We start from the raw sequence: 17,266 nt of genomic DNA, 5'->3' as shown, positions 1-17,266 counted from the left end.
GGCGTTATTGTCATTAGCCTTTCACTACAATTAAAAAAAAACTAGACCGGAAACCATTGCATAAGTACATAGATCTCATTAACAGTAAAAAAAACAAAAACAATAATAGAACGATTGCATTTCGTTTTATACAAGTGTCTGGTTTACTTTGATTCAAAATACGTCTAACTGAAACAAATTATTCAAGATGCATCTAAACTGAAACATTATTCAAGATAAATCTAAACTGAAACAAATTATTCAAAATACATCTAAACTGAAACAAATTATCCGAGATACAATTTCATGGGAAACACAGCTTTTGTGAGGTACTGCATTCTGACAATTGTTATATTTTTGAAAACTGTGAATCCTTTACAAAACCTGTTTATCCCAGCAAACAATCCGACGTTGGGAGGACATTGTCACAGCGTAATACGTTACGTCGTCGCAACGTTGTATTACTACGTTATCTCAACGTAATTGTGTAGACTCCAGGGCACGTGAACACGATCATCCACACAACGTCATATTGTAAATGAAGTTGTCTCAACGTCATAAAATGACGAACATAATTTTGGTTCATATTGTTTGTTTTGCATCTAATATTTGATTGGTATACCGAAAATCAAACAAGTCAAGCAAGTAAGATGTCAACAGTTTATCATAATTCATGTTTAGGTAAAGTGGATGAATCATGTGAATAAAATGTTCATGTGCAGCACTTGGTTTCTATTTCCATCACTTTTAAAATTGTTTCTTCTAAGTCTTTTTCCCATTTCTGAAGTTGAAATAAATTGTTATAAGTAGATTTTTTTATGTCTAAAAATATTCATTGACATAAATGAACATATATAAATATTACACTGTTATACTATGACTGGGCATTTCTTCAAAAGATGTATTTGACTCGGATTATAGTAAGACACAACGGTATTTTCAAAAAAAAATAAACTTTTAATTTGAAAATTTTAAGATCACAATAAATCAATGTAAATTCCATATAGCAGATACATTTGTCATCAAAATAGGATAGAAACAAGTAACCCAATATGTCAGAAAACAAACAACCTCAGTATGAAACTAAGTAGAGAGAAAGAAATCCTACTGAAAACTAATTTACATCATATGTATATTATGACCATGCAGATGAAAAGATGAAGTGCATTAACGTTATTCCTTAAATCACTTACATAAATACTGCCACATTGGTTAGTCGTAATATTATAAAGATTATAGGATAGGTTTTATGGTTGAACACCGTTTATAAAATGGGTAACTTTTGAGAGTGACATAGGCGCACCACTTATAAGAGTACAGAGTAAACACCCGGTTATTTGAATTGTTTACGTGTTTGTAATAGTATGTGTAATATATACTCACACGTGCTAAAACTTGGTTAGCCTCCTTGAAGTGTTACCGATTCTTTCTTTCTTTAGACAGTAAGTTCCCTTTGACAGCTTAGTCTGTAATATAATGAAGTGCAAAGATCAATTCAGTAATTCCATTTCCTGTAGTAATTCCCATTTAAATTGTCTTCATTAAATGATCTGTGCTATGCATCGTACTTGTTTACAAATGGGCCCCCCTTTTCTATGAATAACAACGGTTTGATAAAAAATAAAATTATTTACACAATATGTGATATCAAATATATACTCTATTAATGTGTACACTATAATAACTTACATATCTCCAATGAATCAAATAAATATGTTCTATAATCGAATTTGTCTTCTCACTCCTCACGTTCTGCATTTGTTTACATCTTCAAATTTGAACAGAGCGGGACGTAAAAAAGCGCATGTTGAAATAGGCGGTAAATTTTGAAACTGTTGAAAAATATGATTTATTACATTTAAGCAATATTCTGCATCACTTAAACTGTTTTATATTACTTTGCAATCATGTTGATTAATTATGCATTTATTTTTTAGTACATTTTTAAAAAAACTAGTTTAAGCCATATTTTAAAATATAAAAGAGATATTTTGAATTGCATGCAATTCTTTCTCCAAAACTATTTTTATAATGCTTTTAATATGCAAATGGAAAAGTTAGGTATTGCATGTAAAGTACGTCGTCACAAATAAATAAAATGTTACGTTGTGAATTGGTAATACTTTTACGTTGTCAATACGTCATAACATATTACGTTGTCAATTGGTTTAACTTTTACGTGAAGTGGACGTAGTCATAATATGTTGTCACAACGTTATAAGATTACGTTGAAGAATTACGTCCATACAGCGTTGTGACAACGAATTTTCCCGATATTACGTTGTTACGATCAATCTCCAACGTCGGCACATCGTTGTGTGTTTGCTGGGATCGTTGTCAAATTTTTCTTTGTTTGTTTGTTTGTTCGGGTTTAACGTCCGAGCAGCAATATTACAGCTATATTCAGACGATGAACATGAAATTGATGTTAAAATGAACATGAAATGATGATGAAATGAAAAATGGGATGGGACACAGGGACAATGGGGTCGACAAATTTTGATTGCCACTGGAAATAGAGAGAGGTGGATAGGGTCGGGCAATTTAGCCTCCTGTGGCGGAGCCCTATGGTTCCTACTCCGGGAGAATACTACAGTAGGGTTCTTTAACGTGCGAGGAACGTGGCATCTTTCCCAACACGGTGCACTACTATGATTTGCGGTCAGGTTTTCCGTGTTATAGCCTGACAACCCCAGCAGGCAACACGCCAGGGGTACCCCATTCCACCTCCTGGGGCACACATCCCAATTGCTCTATGGGCAGAGCGCCCTAGCCCCCGGCTAGGGTTCTGAGCACTATTTAGTCGCCTTTTACGACCAGCTCAGCGCTGTTGCAGGCCTATTTTTTTAACACCCGAACCTGCACGGGGCGTCAAATTTTTAAAACTGATTTGAAACAAAAATCTGCATAACAATTATTACCGGTTATTTAATTTTTTTTTTATTATATTAACATTGGTAGGTTAGTGTTTTAATATTCAATACAGTTGAAGAATTAACGTAAATATAACATATTTACGTTTAATTATTCACGACATATCAATTAATTGTTGAAAAAAAAAATGACAAACAAAAACCAATAGTATTAAAAAAACTATTAATTCAATAGCATATACCTGTTCTATTTAAAATAAAAGATTTATCCTACGGAGAGGTTCAAAATTTCATAGTTTTATCCAACTTTGCGTTAATTGGAAAATTTGAAAACTACCGCACTTTTACTTCTTAATTAATCATGTGACTACAATTGGAATGATAGAATGTGTGATGCGAAAATGGTTACACCCTGGTTAAGATAAATATGTGGATTGAATGCAAAAATTAGTAACAAGACAAACAGAAAGACTCACAAACACATGATTACTTGAAACGGATTGACAAAAGAGAGGAATATCACCATATAGAGAAGACTCGAGTCCTATTTATACTTTAATATATTATGATGATATTGTAAACATTGACATAAGGGACACTACTCTAGTTCACTAATGGGAAAATGTATCAGCAAACGCGGTGATTTAAAATTTCGTAGACCTGAATTTAAGGACTACATCTTTAACTATGGTAAGTCATTTTCAATGGTATATTTTTTGACATAAGTTCTTTATTTACTATTTGGCTGTGCTCAACAGAAAATATAATATTTATTACTATTGCTATAAATATGGTGTTTTAGCCTGTGTGTTCTCTTTGACGCTTGCTTGCTGACTGAAGGATATGTAGTTTAATGCCATTGATAACACTACTGACGAGTCATATTGATATCTCTTATGGTCACTAATGAAGCCGGGGGAAGGTTTGTTGAGGAAGGTAGCTATGAAACCTAGTTAAAATACCATTTCACTTTTACAGTGACTTTCCTAAAACCATGACACTCTTTCAGTGCATGCTAATATATATGACCTATATAGTCTTGAAACCTGAATTGGAAACGTGGTAATGTTCAAATCTAACTGATAATTTTTGTAAACTTCCTGTTCTCATGCAAGCAAGAAACACACATAGAACACATGTGTATGATATTTAAGAGGTACATTTTTACCTCATATGCAGCTAGAACTATGACACTGTGGCAGTGAACACAGCAAAGGTATCAAAATCATATGCGAAATTAAATATTAAATACAGAAATTACAAGTGCAAGAAGTTGCTAACACTATTAGCGACTTACAAATACTATAGTACGGCTCACTTTCCTTATGGTAGAGCATGTTATGACAATAATATTACACAAAGTTAGTTATATGAACTAATCTGCTTCAATGCTTTATAAATGCTATTGGACTGAATTACTTTATGATATTGAATACCAGATTGTGTCTATGTAATAATCAGGCAACTCCATGTTGGAGTTATTGTCCTTGAAAGGTGAAATATGATGTTTTTTGTAGTTTTCAGCCAATATCTTGAAAATTATAATAGATGGAAAAGAAAGAAATAATTGAAAAATGTTCAGTATAATAATATCTATCTAATTTTTCATGGAGTGCTATTCCCGGAAAATGCACTTATGAAAATTTTTCCAGTTTTTCCCTGTTATCCAGAAAATGGAAGTGACTGAATTTGTATATATTTCACTTATGTTTTGATTATAAGTATATAATGATTTAGAGAGTTGAATATGACAATACTTTCAATACTGACCAGGTGAGCGATTCATGATCTTGTGAGCCTCTTGTTTAGCTCACATGGCCCAAAGTGCTGTCATTGTTTTCATCATTTTTTCAGATTTCTTCTCCTCTGAAACTTCTGGACCAATTAGAACCAAACTATGAATGTTCTTTACTGTATTCTGCGTAGTGCTGCTGTGTTAATTTTTGATCGGTGGAAAAACATTGCCTCAATTACTCAAAATAGAACATAGGGGTTGGACTGAAGTTTTTCTAATATTTCTCTAAAAGCAATAGGATTAACAAAATTATGACAGTGATTGCATATATCTGTGGCCAAATTTTAAAAAATGGGTAAATCTGTTAAGCCATGTTGGAGATATTGCCATTGTTAGCTCACCTGGCCGAAGGCCAAGTGAGCTATTGCCATCACTTGGCGTCCGTTGTCGTCATCGTTAACAATTTTTCAAAACTCTTCACCTCTGACACCACTTGACCAATTGGAACCAATTTTGGTATGAATGATTCTTCGGGTATCGTTCACAGAACTGATGTGTGGATTTTTGATCTGTTGAAAAACATGGCCACTATTACTAAAATAGAACATAGGAGTCAAACAGTAGTTTTTCGCAAATATCTCCAAAACTCTTAGGTTTACCCAAATTTTGATTGGGTGAAAGTGTTTGGCATGATGAGATCTATTTGTGGTCCAATGTTCATTTTGATATGTTAAGCCGTGTTGGAGTTATTGCCATTTTTTCGACTTTTTGTGCTATTTTGAATGTTATTTCTTTCTTCTCCTCTGACACCACTTGACCAATTAGAACCAAACTTGGTATGAATGTTTCCTAGGGTATTGTGCATAGAACTGATGTTGGAATTTTGATCCGTCGAAAAACATGGCCACCGTTACTAAAATAGAACATAGGGTCAGACAGTAGTTTTTCGCATATATCTCCAAAACCGTTAGGTTTAGCCATTATGACTTGGGATAAAAGTGTTTAACATGATGAGATCTATTTGTGGTCAAATTTTCATTTTGATATGTGAAGCCATGTTGGAGTTATTGCCCTTTTTGAGGTTTTTTTTGCTATTTTGAATATTACTTCTTTCAAAAATCCTCTCCTCTGACACCACCTGAACAATTAGAACCAAACTTGGTATGAATGTTCCTTGGTATATCCTGCATAGAACTAGTGTGGGGATTTTTTATTCATCGAAAAACATGGCGGCCATTACTAAAATTAGAACATCGGGGTCACACAGTAGATTTTCACATATATCTCAAAACGTTGGGTTTAGCCAAACTCATTCATTTGCTGAAATAATCCATTTTATAATGCCTTCAAAAGTCTTTAGGGATCAAAGTTGTCAGGCGACGCCTTGTAAGAGTTTTCGCCCTTGAAAGATGAAATTTTTTTTTTAGTTTCCAGCCAATATCTTGAAACCTATAATAGATAGAAACTTTCAATTGCTGAAATGGTCCTTATGATAAGTCCTACCAAAGTCTTCTTGAGTCAAAATTGTTGGACATCTTATTCAATTTATTACCCTTGAAAGACAAACTTGAACGAGGTGAGCAATTCAGGCTCCTGGGAGCCTCTTGTTTTTTTTTTTTTTTTACAGTTTTCAGCCAATATCTTTGAAACTAAAAGAAAGAAACTTTCTATCGCTGAATCGATCCTTATGATAGTCCTACCAAAGTCTTCTTGAGTCAAAATTGTTGGACAACTCCTTGTTAAATTTATTGCCGCTTAAAGACAAACTTTAACCAGGTGAGCAATTCAGGCTCCTGGGAGCCTCTTGTTTGACATTTTTTTCATTTTTTTTCTATGTTATTACTTTAAAAAATCTTGTCATACACTACTGGACAGAATTCAATGAAAATTGATCAAATTTTACCTTAGGTATAAGCACAATGATTTTTATCCAAGAAAAAACATGGCTGCTTTTACAAAAAATGAATGTTCCTTATCAAGATGGGTGAGTGGTTCAGTCTGTTTTGGTTTGAATAGATCTACAATTTCAATTGGGTCAAAGTTATATGATGACACCTCATGTTGTTATTGCCATTTTACATTTGTCAGTTTATATCATGGAAACCATTAAAGATTGAAAGAAACTTTCAGTGATGAAAAGATCCCAAAAACTAGGTCTACACAACAGGTCTTCAAGAGTACAAAAACTTGTAAGAGTTATTTCCCTTGAAAGACTGATATTGACAAATAAGTACTAGAAAATAATTTCATAAAGTATTAAAGTAACTTTGAATGGATGAAATGATTCTTTATATGACGATTGTTTGTATGGAGTATTGTTCTTGAAAGACCAAAGTAGACATTTTATGGAGTTTACATAGCTTAGGCCAAAGTAGACATTTTATGGAGTTTACATAGCTTAGGCCAAATTTAAAAAAAGATGCATTTCCCTACTCTTAAGCCAACTTTTTTTCAGCGAAAAATATTGTATCCAAAGTTTTTTTTTTATTATTTTTTTAAGAAATCCCCTCTTACCTACACTCTTTTGGAAACATACATAATATTTTTTTCCTTGTATCTTCAAAATTATGATGGACATAATCATTGGATGAATGAGCCAATAAAAGCATATAAATGTGTACTGGTTCAAAGTGATACTACACTAACCTCTTATAGGAGTTATTGTTCTTTAGAGAACTGGTACTGAATAAAAAAAAGTCCAAGGGCCATAACTTCCATAAAAATCAATCAACCCTAACCAAAGTCGAACTTAATCTGTTACTTCTCATAGTAAGACTACATACAAAATTTCCAATCAATTGGTGAAAGCATTACAAAAAAGTGCGGGAAAACTGTAAATTCATTGAAATTTTCTAAGTCAAAGGACCATAACTTACGTAAAAATCATTCAACCGTAACCAAAGTCGAACTTAATCTCTTCATAATAAGGCCACCTATCAAAAACAAACTTATTTGGTACAAGCATAAAAAAAGCGGAAAACGCCGACGGACGGATGGACGGATGGACGGACGGACGTCGGCATTTCCATGTTCCCTCGCGAAGCGGGGACAAAAATCATAACAGTGTCTGATATATACAAAATGTTACAATGTAAATTCATGAAAATATACATGTATTTTAACATATGATATGGAGAAACCTCCTCTTGTTGGGAAATATTGTTACATGTACAAATAATTTTGTGCAAATCAGGTAAACATAAAGGTTGGATGGTTATAACAGTCCCAGGTTTTTTACTGGTTTTTAAACCACCTAGTCAATATTGGTCGATTGAAAATTTGCAAACATTATTTCTGTCATTATTCAGTGTTTGTCCTACATTAAAAAATGTTAATATAGTATATATCTACTATATTTCAGTGTTCTTAGGTTTGATTCATTTAATATCTCTAACAGCTGTTTTAATTAAGAAAAAAATAGATATAATAAGTTCTTTCTCTTAAGTAATTCAAATTTATCTGAAATAACATAACAAACTTTACAAAAATGTACAGTGTTTTTCATGAGCACAACTTTGTTTCAATAACTATTAATAACAGGTAACATAAGTAGAACAGGTTACTTTTCACCTGTCATTGTTAAAACAACATCCCCTCATTATGGTCTCATAAGCAGATAGATCATAAAAAGTGGTTTGAATTGATGAGTTTAAAACAACAAGTTAAAGTCATTTCATTTACCAGACAAAAAACTTCTAAATGCAGAAAATGGAAAGCTTGCTAAGGATATTGCTTTAGGGCTTCTTCCATGTACGATTTTAGCTACCTGCTGATTTATAATGATGTTTGTTCAAAATCTCGGATCAATCCCTGAATTTTGATTTATCTATGAGGAATTAATGTCACACTGTAAACTAGAAACAAATTAGATACATGTATTACTATATTACAAAAATCGTAATTTCATGTATGAAATCTTTAATTGATACTGTACTGCATATGCCAGTAACCATTGTTAGAGTACATGTACATGTATTTTTTGTAGTTTTCAGTATAAATTTGTTCACAGACATACAAATGTAAACTGCAAATTTTGACTATACTGTTCTACTCTAGTAACAGTATACCTATCACCAGTTTTGAAAATTTTAAATAACTGTGTACATTAAGAATATGAAAAAAATAATTTGTATTTTCAACACTGTAAATGTAAGAATGTCCATGAAAATCTGTTCTTAGAAAAGGTCTACTTTTGGTTGCCTTGATATCCAACACATTTTCAATGCACTTTCATGGACATAGAATTTCTAACATAACTGTGTCTTTCTTGTGTCACGAAAATCCTGTTTCTTACTTTATGATCTGCATTCTAAATAAATGTATTTGGTATATTTTGACAATGTACTAAAAATAATTAGTTATGACTTACATAGATATAATGCACATGTAAATTGTATTACTATTTCTTTAAATTCCATACAGAAAAGTAGCTGCCAAAATCTGTATCACATTATCACATGCAGTATCAACAGGAGGCTCACATATCAACTCAAGGGCCAGGGTTGATACTGCATATCAAACAGGTTTTGCATGTCATGTTCATTCTTTCTTATATTTCATCTATAGAAAATGTACTTCAATTGTGTTCTGTGCAAGGTGTGATATTTGGTAAGCAATATATGTCTAGGGGTGTGATATAGGGTATGTCATATAGGTCTATAGGTTTGATATACCGTATGAGATATGTCTAGGGGTGTGATATACGGTATGTGATATAGGGTATGCAATATACATCTATGGGCATGATATACGGTATACGATAAAGGTCTAGGGTGGGTGTGGATGTTTTAGGAACATGTACAACCCCGTGCAGGTCCGGGTGTCAAAAGAATAGGCCTACAGCAGCGCTAAGCTTGTCGTAAAAGGCGATTATATAGTGCTCAGAACCCTAGCCGGAAGCTAGGGCGCTCTGCCCACAGAGCAACTGGATTGTGTGCCCCAGGTGGTGGAATGGGGTACCCCTGGTGTGTTACATGCTGGGGTTGTCAGGCTATAATACGGAAAACCTGACCGCAAACCATAGTGGTGCACCGTATTGGAAAAGATGCCACGTTCCTCGCACGTTAAAGACTCTACTGTGGTATTCTCCCGGAGTAGGAACCATAGGGCTCCGCCACAGGAGGCTAAATTGCCCGACTCTACCCACCTCTCCCCATTTCCAGTGGCAATCAAAATTTGTCGACCCCGTTGTCCTTGTGTCCCATCCCATTTTTCATTTCATCATTATTTCATGTTCATTTTGTCATCCTTTCATGTTTATCGCCTGAATATAGCTGAAATATTGCTGCTCGGGCGTTAAACCCCAACAAACAAACAAAGGAACATGTACAAGTGTCAATCATGTATGTGTAATGTCATGGCTTCTGTGTCCACTTGTGTCTCAAGGACATTACTTTATTTCACTGGATACCCACTTTTTTGATAGTTCAAGATTACCTACTGAATGTGATGAATATGCCACATGACCTCTTTTCATCCTTACCGTTGAAACAAAGACATTGTTTCGGTCTCTGCTTTGAAATCTATTTTCTATTTTAAATACTTCATTGTTAGGTATATGTATGTACATGTGTGTTTGCCATTTTATTTTATTTATGTACAAGTAGTAATTAACATATATGTACACAGTGCTTGCATTTTATGTACAGAAGTTGTATTCCTGGGATCAAATTAATCACACATGAAATTTTCCAATAAAAAGGAGTGGTGGCAACCCCATGCACCCTCCCCTTGATCCGTCACTGTAATCTATACTTACTTTACAAAATGTGTACATGGCAACTCCGAAAATCCGTCATTAGAAGCTCCCACATCTTCATTAACAGGGTCAGATCGAGAGAAATAAATTGCAAATCTCGATTGGGCTTTCCTCCCCGTAAATGTTCGGGTCAATTTGAGAAAATAGTCCAGCTCTCTGTGTCAAAATTTAAATAGTAAATATCATATAATAATTGGAATATTGCAGTTCTACACATATTAAAGAGCCTTAATATCGTTATACGCCCATGTCGTACGTAAAGTAAACATCACATATTTGACATAGAGTATGATCGGCGGCGGAGCGATATCTCAATGCAAACTTTGCAAGGAGCATAACCCGCGGAGTGTTATTTTGATAGTTATACGTGGAAATGTCTACCCTATAAATAGACTTCCTTGACAAAAATGAAATGGAAGGTACAGCCCTAATTTACTTTTAACAAACATTTAGATACTTGATCGTTATTATACTGCCACAATACATCATAACATAGGAGGAAATGTATCCGAACGATTAGGTCAATAGAATTGTCTAGTTGCTTAAGCATTGGTTGGACTAATATTACTAGTGGCGGATCTAGGGGTGGAGCGGGGGGCCGGCGACCCCTTAGAAAATTGCAATTATTAAAAATTGTTAAAAAATTGTCCAAGATCTCCTCAGAATGCTGGATTTGAGGTTTAATATTTCAAATTTTTCTTAGGGGAGCATGCCCCCAAACCCCCTAGCAAATTAGGATCAGTTCGTGATCCTCACCGGTGATTCCTGTCAAGAAATGTTTTTGTCCCCCCTTACCTAAAACTCCGGATCCGCCAATGCTTATTTATTGAATTTTGAATTTCACTTACTTTCAGTTACAGATCGGCAGCAGTTAACGCAGCAAGAAAAATGTGATTTTATTTCTGCCATCCGCGATGATCCAGAGGTGAAGGTCATAAAACAGGTTAAAGAAAATCCAAGTCTTCTATCATGCATGTTTTGGTTTGGTGAGTAATATTTTGAAAGGTTATTTGTTTTTTTTACGCACTTTTATGAGAGGCTTTTAACTACGTCCATATTGTACTGTTTTATACGATACTTTTAATATGTGGCATACGACCAATCATACATATGGTAAATTGTAGTAATCATGCTTCACGCTATTGCCTCGAAATGTAAAAAAAAATATACAACAAATATTTTTTCAATATTTTTTTTTGTTTTCGTTACTATATCAAATAATTAATATATATTTGACTCATGCACATTTGAAGCAAATGTAGATTCTTTAAAGTTTTTAAGAACTTTTATTTTAGAATATTACAGATTGGAAACCGTTGAAAAAACAGACAGCTGTACATGTTCTTGTAACTTGGAGTTATGCTATAAAGAAAATATTCCAACTTATGAAATGGTGAAACGTCTCGAGTTAGCAATAACTACAACGAAATGTGCTCATATGGCACTTCATAAAACCAAGAGAAATATAACTACGGATAAGGACATATCGTCTGCTGAGGTTTTAGAGATATGCGACGTCACAATTCCATCGCGAGTGCTCCGTAACAATAGGAAAACAACCGCGGGTGTTTACTGGATACATTTAGCTGTTGTTTACAATAAAATGGAGGTAATAAAACAGCTTTTGCCGTTTGCCTTAGAATGTGGCGCGTTTGATGTTTACCACAAAACAATACGACATAACTTCTCTCCGATTTATATAGCATTAATGCAACAAAACACTGGGATGGCTGAATTTTTAGCTGCTGCTGATCCTGCCCTACTGTACTTCTCGCCTCTCCACGTGGACAGAATATACCCCATTTTACAAGACCCTTTAAGTTTATCATTACATCATGGACAGTTTAAAACTTTTAGAAAATTTTATGAAATAACAAAGTCATTCGAACGGGGTTGGTTCATGAGTACAGGACTTCGTAATAGTAGTTATGTACGACAGTGGCCTGAACGAATCGTAGGATTTTTTCAAGAAGACAATATGGAGGCAGTTAGTACGTTGTTGTCTATTGAAAAATTGGAATTATATGTTTACCTGAGGCTATTTCAAATTATATTCGAAAAAGGTAAGTGAATGAATCAATAGTCTAAAGCACCCACAACAGTAGTGCTGGTTTAATTTAAAAACAAATAAGAACAAAACGAAATACAAAATAAAACAAAGCTGTGAAAACAAAACAAATCTTAAGAGATGAAAATTATTATTTTTAAATGAAATGATGCTGCTTATTTTTATCTAATTTATATTTGTTCAAAACTAGGTTGAGCTTAATAAAAAAAAATATTTTTCCGGTTTTTAACTATCTTCTATAAATTGAAGGTACATACTGGATGTGTGACAAAATACTTGCAGAATCGGACTTCAGTCAACAGATGTCAAAGGCTACTGAATATTATATAAAAAAGTTTGATGAAGTACTTATCAAAGCTGTTTTCTCTAATAAGCCTCATGCTGTCAAGCTTTTTATAGATAATGGTCTGAACAAAAACGCACTTTATAAGAATTGCAGTGCCTTAACTTGGGCAGAGTATTTAGAATTCATGGATGTAGCAGTAGTTCTTCGATCGGCAAATGCTGGTAGGAAGATTCGTCAAGGCAAATATTCATTGCTGTACCTTATCGTCGATTATCAACGCGATATTGCATTTATATACGATTTTGAACCATTACCTCTTGTTCATCGTATTTTTAAGATAAAAAGAGACACGGATGAAATTGTTTTGAGTTTAACGGACACTTTATCAGTTTCATGGAGGAATTTCCAGCATGGAGTATTCCATTATTTACTTCTACAAGGAGCTGACCCTTCTTATATCATCGATAAAATTTATGGCAGTAGATATTTTGATAGAACAAACAGTCTCCTTTACCACATAATAGCTACTAATACTTTTATCAACTGTGAGAAGTTATTTTTGCTCTTCCATCAACTCGATTCTAGATTGTTATATTGTATCGACGAGGTTGCAGATCCATCCTTTACATATTCAATAATGGACGTTGCTCAACATATCTCTACAGATTTTCCCAAATTCTTTGAGCTGTGGACAGATTGGTATGAACCGGTCAGGCCACTCACTTACCTCTGCCGTCGTGCTCTTAGAAAACGTTACAAGTGCTATCAGTATTTTCAGTTCCTTGCAACCAAAATTGATATTTTACCGAAGTCAACTATAGATTTCCTCATGATGACTGATTTATTGGACCCGCTGTTTCCAGTCACAGAGTTATCTGCCCATTACACCGATATTATACTTGCCAGACGATTACTCAACTTAAACCCATACCTTTTTGAGAATTTATCACCTTTTTGAAAGAAAATCTGAATTATGGAAATAGTAAACATACCACTTTGAGAATATGTCACTTGAAAAATACTAAAAAAAAAAACCCTGACTGTTATCAGAAAGGTCCATACTTAAAGGGGAAGTTAATATTGTAACCAAACTCTGGTGTATCATATGCATTAATGTACGTCGAATATTCTACAAAATGTATTCATAAAAAGAAAGGCCGAGAATACAACACCACAACCGGATACACACGACACAGTGATAACATACACTATGTAAAATAGTACATTACAAATTATTTTTCAATACCTTAACCCACACACAATGCTAAGAACAAAATGAAGGATGAATGTCTACAGTGTATGATTATATGATTGGGACAACGTTTGACAGTACATCGTTAATTTTTGCTTCAATTGGTTTGCCACACAATAAGCAGTTTTGAGATCTAAGAGAACAGAGCCGGCACACTTTATGCAGGCACGTAATTAAATGGACTGTTGCTAGGTTCTTGTAACAAACAGGACACATTTTCACTGAAATATAAAACAAAAAAACATGTCGATTGAGTATGATGCACAGTAGAAAAATAAAAGAAGACAACGTACGATGTTCACCTAAGACAATTTTACTGAAAGTGTGTGTACCAAATGTATTACAGTCTGAAAAGTATTCTTTAACCAAGTATATACTGTAAACCTGTTTCTGCGTTCAATGTGCTTTCGCGCAGTTTTGAATTTACGATCCCTCACATATTTAGTCATTTTGTCCTTTGAATAAAATATTCACGTTGTTTTTTTCGCATTACTAGTCTTGCCACGAAAAAGAGAAAATTTTGCGGTTTAAAGTACATGATTAACTTCCCCATGTGATTGTCGCATTGCACTCAAAATATAGATAGGTATTATTTTATTCAAAGGTATTTGTGGTTATGTCGTTAAAATTTAAACACGTTTTATCAAAATGCTTGATCGTGTTTCCACTATTTTATTGATTAACTAACCGTATTTGCTCCGTGGTAGTTCATCCTTTTGAAATGTCGGTGCGCCTTCATTGGTACTCATATCCCTGTTGTGATTGATCCTTTAAAGTATAGAAAACGTGTTTGGGATGATAGATCTCAAACATTTCTATATATTGATAATTTCCATTAGGGTCACTCTTGAATTTTTGATAACAATGGAGAAAATCAAGCAAGAATCACACCTGTTGCCGATTCTCCACCTATTTCATATTAGAAAAACCATATATTGGTGAAGTAACGACGAATTAATTATGAGAATGAAAAACATGATTACTACAATTTATATTTTTAATGTTAATTATTGGGACAAAGACCAGACATGGAAAACAGACAAACACAACAAACTTATTAACTCATTAAATTGGAGAAAAATGTTTTTAAATCGAAACGTCTGCACCGTATTCTGCCAACAAAGGCTCTATAGACAATAACTAGTTTACCAATACCAATTAAACATTCTCTGCTATACTGAAAGCATAAATTGAGTTTCTAGGTAATAACCGAATTACTAAAGAAGTAAATAAACGATTTCAAATGAAGTAAATATAGGTCGACTAGAAATGACAATTATCGCAGACATTCAAACGTGACGACTTTCATATGGGGGTATCTACATTTTACTTTTATGTTAAAACACATGAAACCGTAATGAAACAGAAATGGTAGGTTATTTGATGCTAAAGCCACTAACAGTTCTCTGGACGACTTGTCTATGGGCCGAGTTGTCCCATAAGTTCAGTATTATCGCCACGTGATTTACAGCAGATCACTTTCTGTCTCTCAAATCAGACCCGAAGTGGTCTAAGGTCATGGGCTGAGCTCGTATAGAAAGCCGATATGAGGACGTCGTCCTCTGTCATGTTTATATTGTCACAAAGAGATGGTAAAACTAGCTGAATATGAACTTTATTACATTTATTTGTATGAGACTGATCATCTGCATAAGATAGGACAATGAATTCGGAAAGCAGATCTCCATACGATCCATTAATATGCCACAGTGACCCTAAGGGTGAATCACATATTCATGTATAATACTTTGTGAGTGAAAATAAACTAGAAAAAGAACTGTGAGCAAAGATCACTACCCTCACTAAACGCGATACAGTAAATCCCAAAAGTCGCTAAACGGAAAAACAAAACAAGAGGTACACAATGGCATTAACATGTGTTAAAATGTGTGTTAGTTTCATAAAATTACATGATTTGCGGATTAGAACTGGGAAAGTAAGATAGACAGGCGGATAGCAAGATCACTGTATAGTCACTATATATCTCTCGCTTTTCCAGTAGGGTATAAACGAAGGAACTAAGCAGAGAACCGAAACTATTTAACTCTGTTATCATTAAATGATTACTTCTTTCGGAATTCATGTATATTACTTCCTAAAGTAATGAAGTTAAATATTTAATTGACTTAATTAAAAAGAAATACTTACAATACAGTCCTTATTCCTGTATTATAATTATTTTGGTTTTACTACTACTGCAGAAAATCACGAAAAATAATTGACTTGGATTTGAACGTTTACATAAAAACTGCAAGTAAGCAATCGTATTTTAAATTGTTTTATTATGTATTGGAATCCTTTTAATGGATTTGTGCCAAAAGTCAATGTATTCTATATCTGAAAGAATTAAATTTTTATGTGTATTACTATAATATCGTGCAATGCTTTACAATTGGTATTTAACTAATATTAGTTAACATATCGATAGCATATAGTGTACTATTCTTTTATTTCATTTTAATTGTACTCATTCAGGCGGCTTACTTTAAGGTGTGTGTGTACACTTTCTGAAGACCTTTTGGTGATCTCTGGTAGTATTTAATATTTTGAATTTAGGTTATACAATGGTGAATTGTTTACGTTACACCATATTTGTTCTTGTTTTCTATCATTTAGATAGTTTAAAAGAATAATCCACATAGCTCTTTAATGACCAAAAGTAAACAAAAGTGGAAATACTACTTCAAAATGAATATTTGTACAAAGATATTGTACCTTTAATTTAAAAGAAATATTGCTACGAACAATACTTTTATGAAAAATCAAGGACAGTAATTTTCCGCTGGTATATGAAACAAAATCTTATGTTTTGCCATACATTAAATGGGCAGTTGCATACATATTTTAGGAATTGCGTCCCTCGAAGTAAAACTATCTAGCAAGCTCTTTAAATAAAATATACTTAAAAATTATGTACTGGGACGTATTTATCTGGACTTATACTGTTTAAAGAGTAACCTGTATGATTGACAAGACTCCTTTACTGCTTTACAATTGAACTCAAGATATTACAACTAGTTGGAAAGGACCAGTTCCAATTTCAGTATAAATCTTGGTAGGCTACAAAATAGTTTAAGTAGCTCTCTAGTTATAAATCTGCCCTGCATTATACCAAAATGTCCTTCTTAACTACCACAGAACACCTGTGTGATCTTTTGGACACTTCCTTTTAAGTTTGAATGCATGTAGCCATCAATTATGATGAGCTTAACATCTAACGGTCAAGTAATTACAACGCACTGAGGCCATTTAAATCATTGTTCAATTCTATACATTTTCAAGTTTATATTTTAGGGCATCTTATATAAACAGGCA

General features: G+C 33.6%; 1 protein-coding gene and 1 long non-coding RNA gene across 3 annotated transcripts; one reads left to right on the top strand and one right to left on the bottom strand.

Annotated features, from left to right (window-relative positions):
* The first annotated feature begins 3,201 nt into the window (after nucleotides 1-3,201).
* LOC148603376 (uncharacterized) lies at nucleotides 3,202-14,429 on the top strand. The gene is made up of 4 exons (XM_088551870.1): nucleotides 3,202-3,542; nucleotides 11,200-11,331; nucleotides 11,641-12,408; nucleotides 12,663-14,429. Exons 1-4 carry the CDS (start codon nucleotides 3,467-3,469, stop codon nucleotides 13,655-13,657), a joined length of 1,971 nt encoding a protein of 656 aa, XP_088407996.1. The 5' UTR covers nucleotides 3,202-3,466; the 3' UTR covers nucleotides 13,658-14,429.
* LOC148603375 (uncharacterized) lies at nucleotides 13,609-16,257 on the bottom strand. 2 transcript variants are annotated; one of them, XR_015916399.1, is made up of 3 exons: nucleotides 16,100-16,257; nucleotides 14,640-14,860; nucleotides 13,609-14,172 (listed from the first exon to the last, which is right to left on the bottom strand). It is a non-coding gene; the product is annotated as an uncharacterized LOC148603375 (long non-coding RNA). The 2 variants fall into 2 exon arrangements; XR_015916398.1 differs by having other exon boundaries at nucleotides 14,640-14,719; nucleotides 16,100-16,255.
* Nucleotides 16,258-17,266: the final 1,009 nt, after the last annotated feature.

The sequence above is a fragment of the Perna viridis genome, chromosome 11 (genome assembly GCF_037379345.1).
Source record: "Perna viridis isolate PV_CMFRI_1.1 ecotype Kerala chromosome 11, ASM3737934v1, whole genome shotgun sequence".
Taxonomy (NCBI): domain Eukaryota; kingdom Metazoa; phylum Mollusca; class Bivalvia; order Mytilida; family Mytilidae; genus Perna; species Perna viridis.
Note: the sequence above shows the minus strand (reverse complement) of the source record. Positions and strands in the feature narration are given on the sequence as shown.

Coding starts and splice junctions, on each gene's coding strand:
- LOC148603376 (XM_088551870.1), top strand. CDS start 3,467: ATGGGAAAATGTATCAGCAAACGCGGTGATTTAAAATTTCGTAGACCT. Junction 3,543..11,199: donor GGACTACATCTTTAACTATG/GTAAGTCATTTT, acceptor ACTTACTTTCAG/TTACAGATCGGCAGCAGTTA. Junction 11,332..11,640: donor ATCATGCATGTTTTGGTTTG/GTGAGTAATATT, acceptor CTTTTATTTTAG/AATATTACAGATTGGAAACC.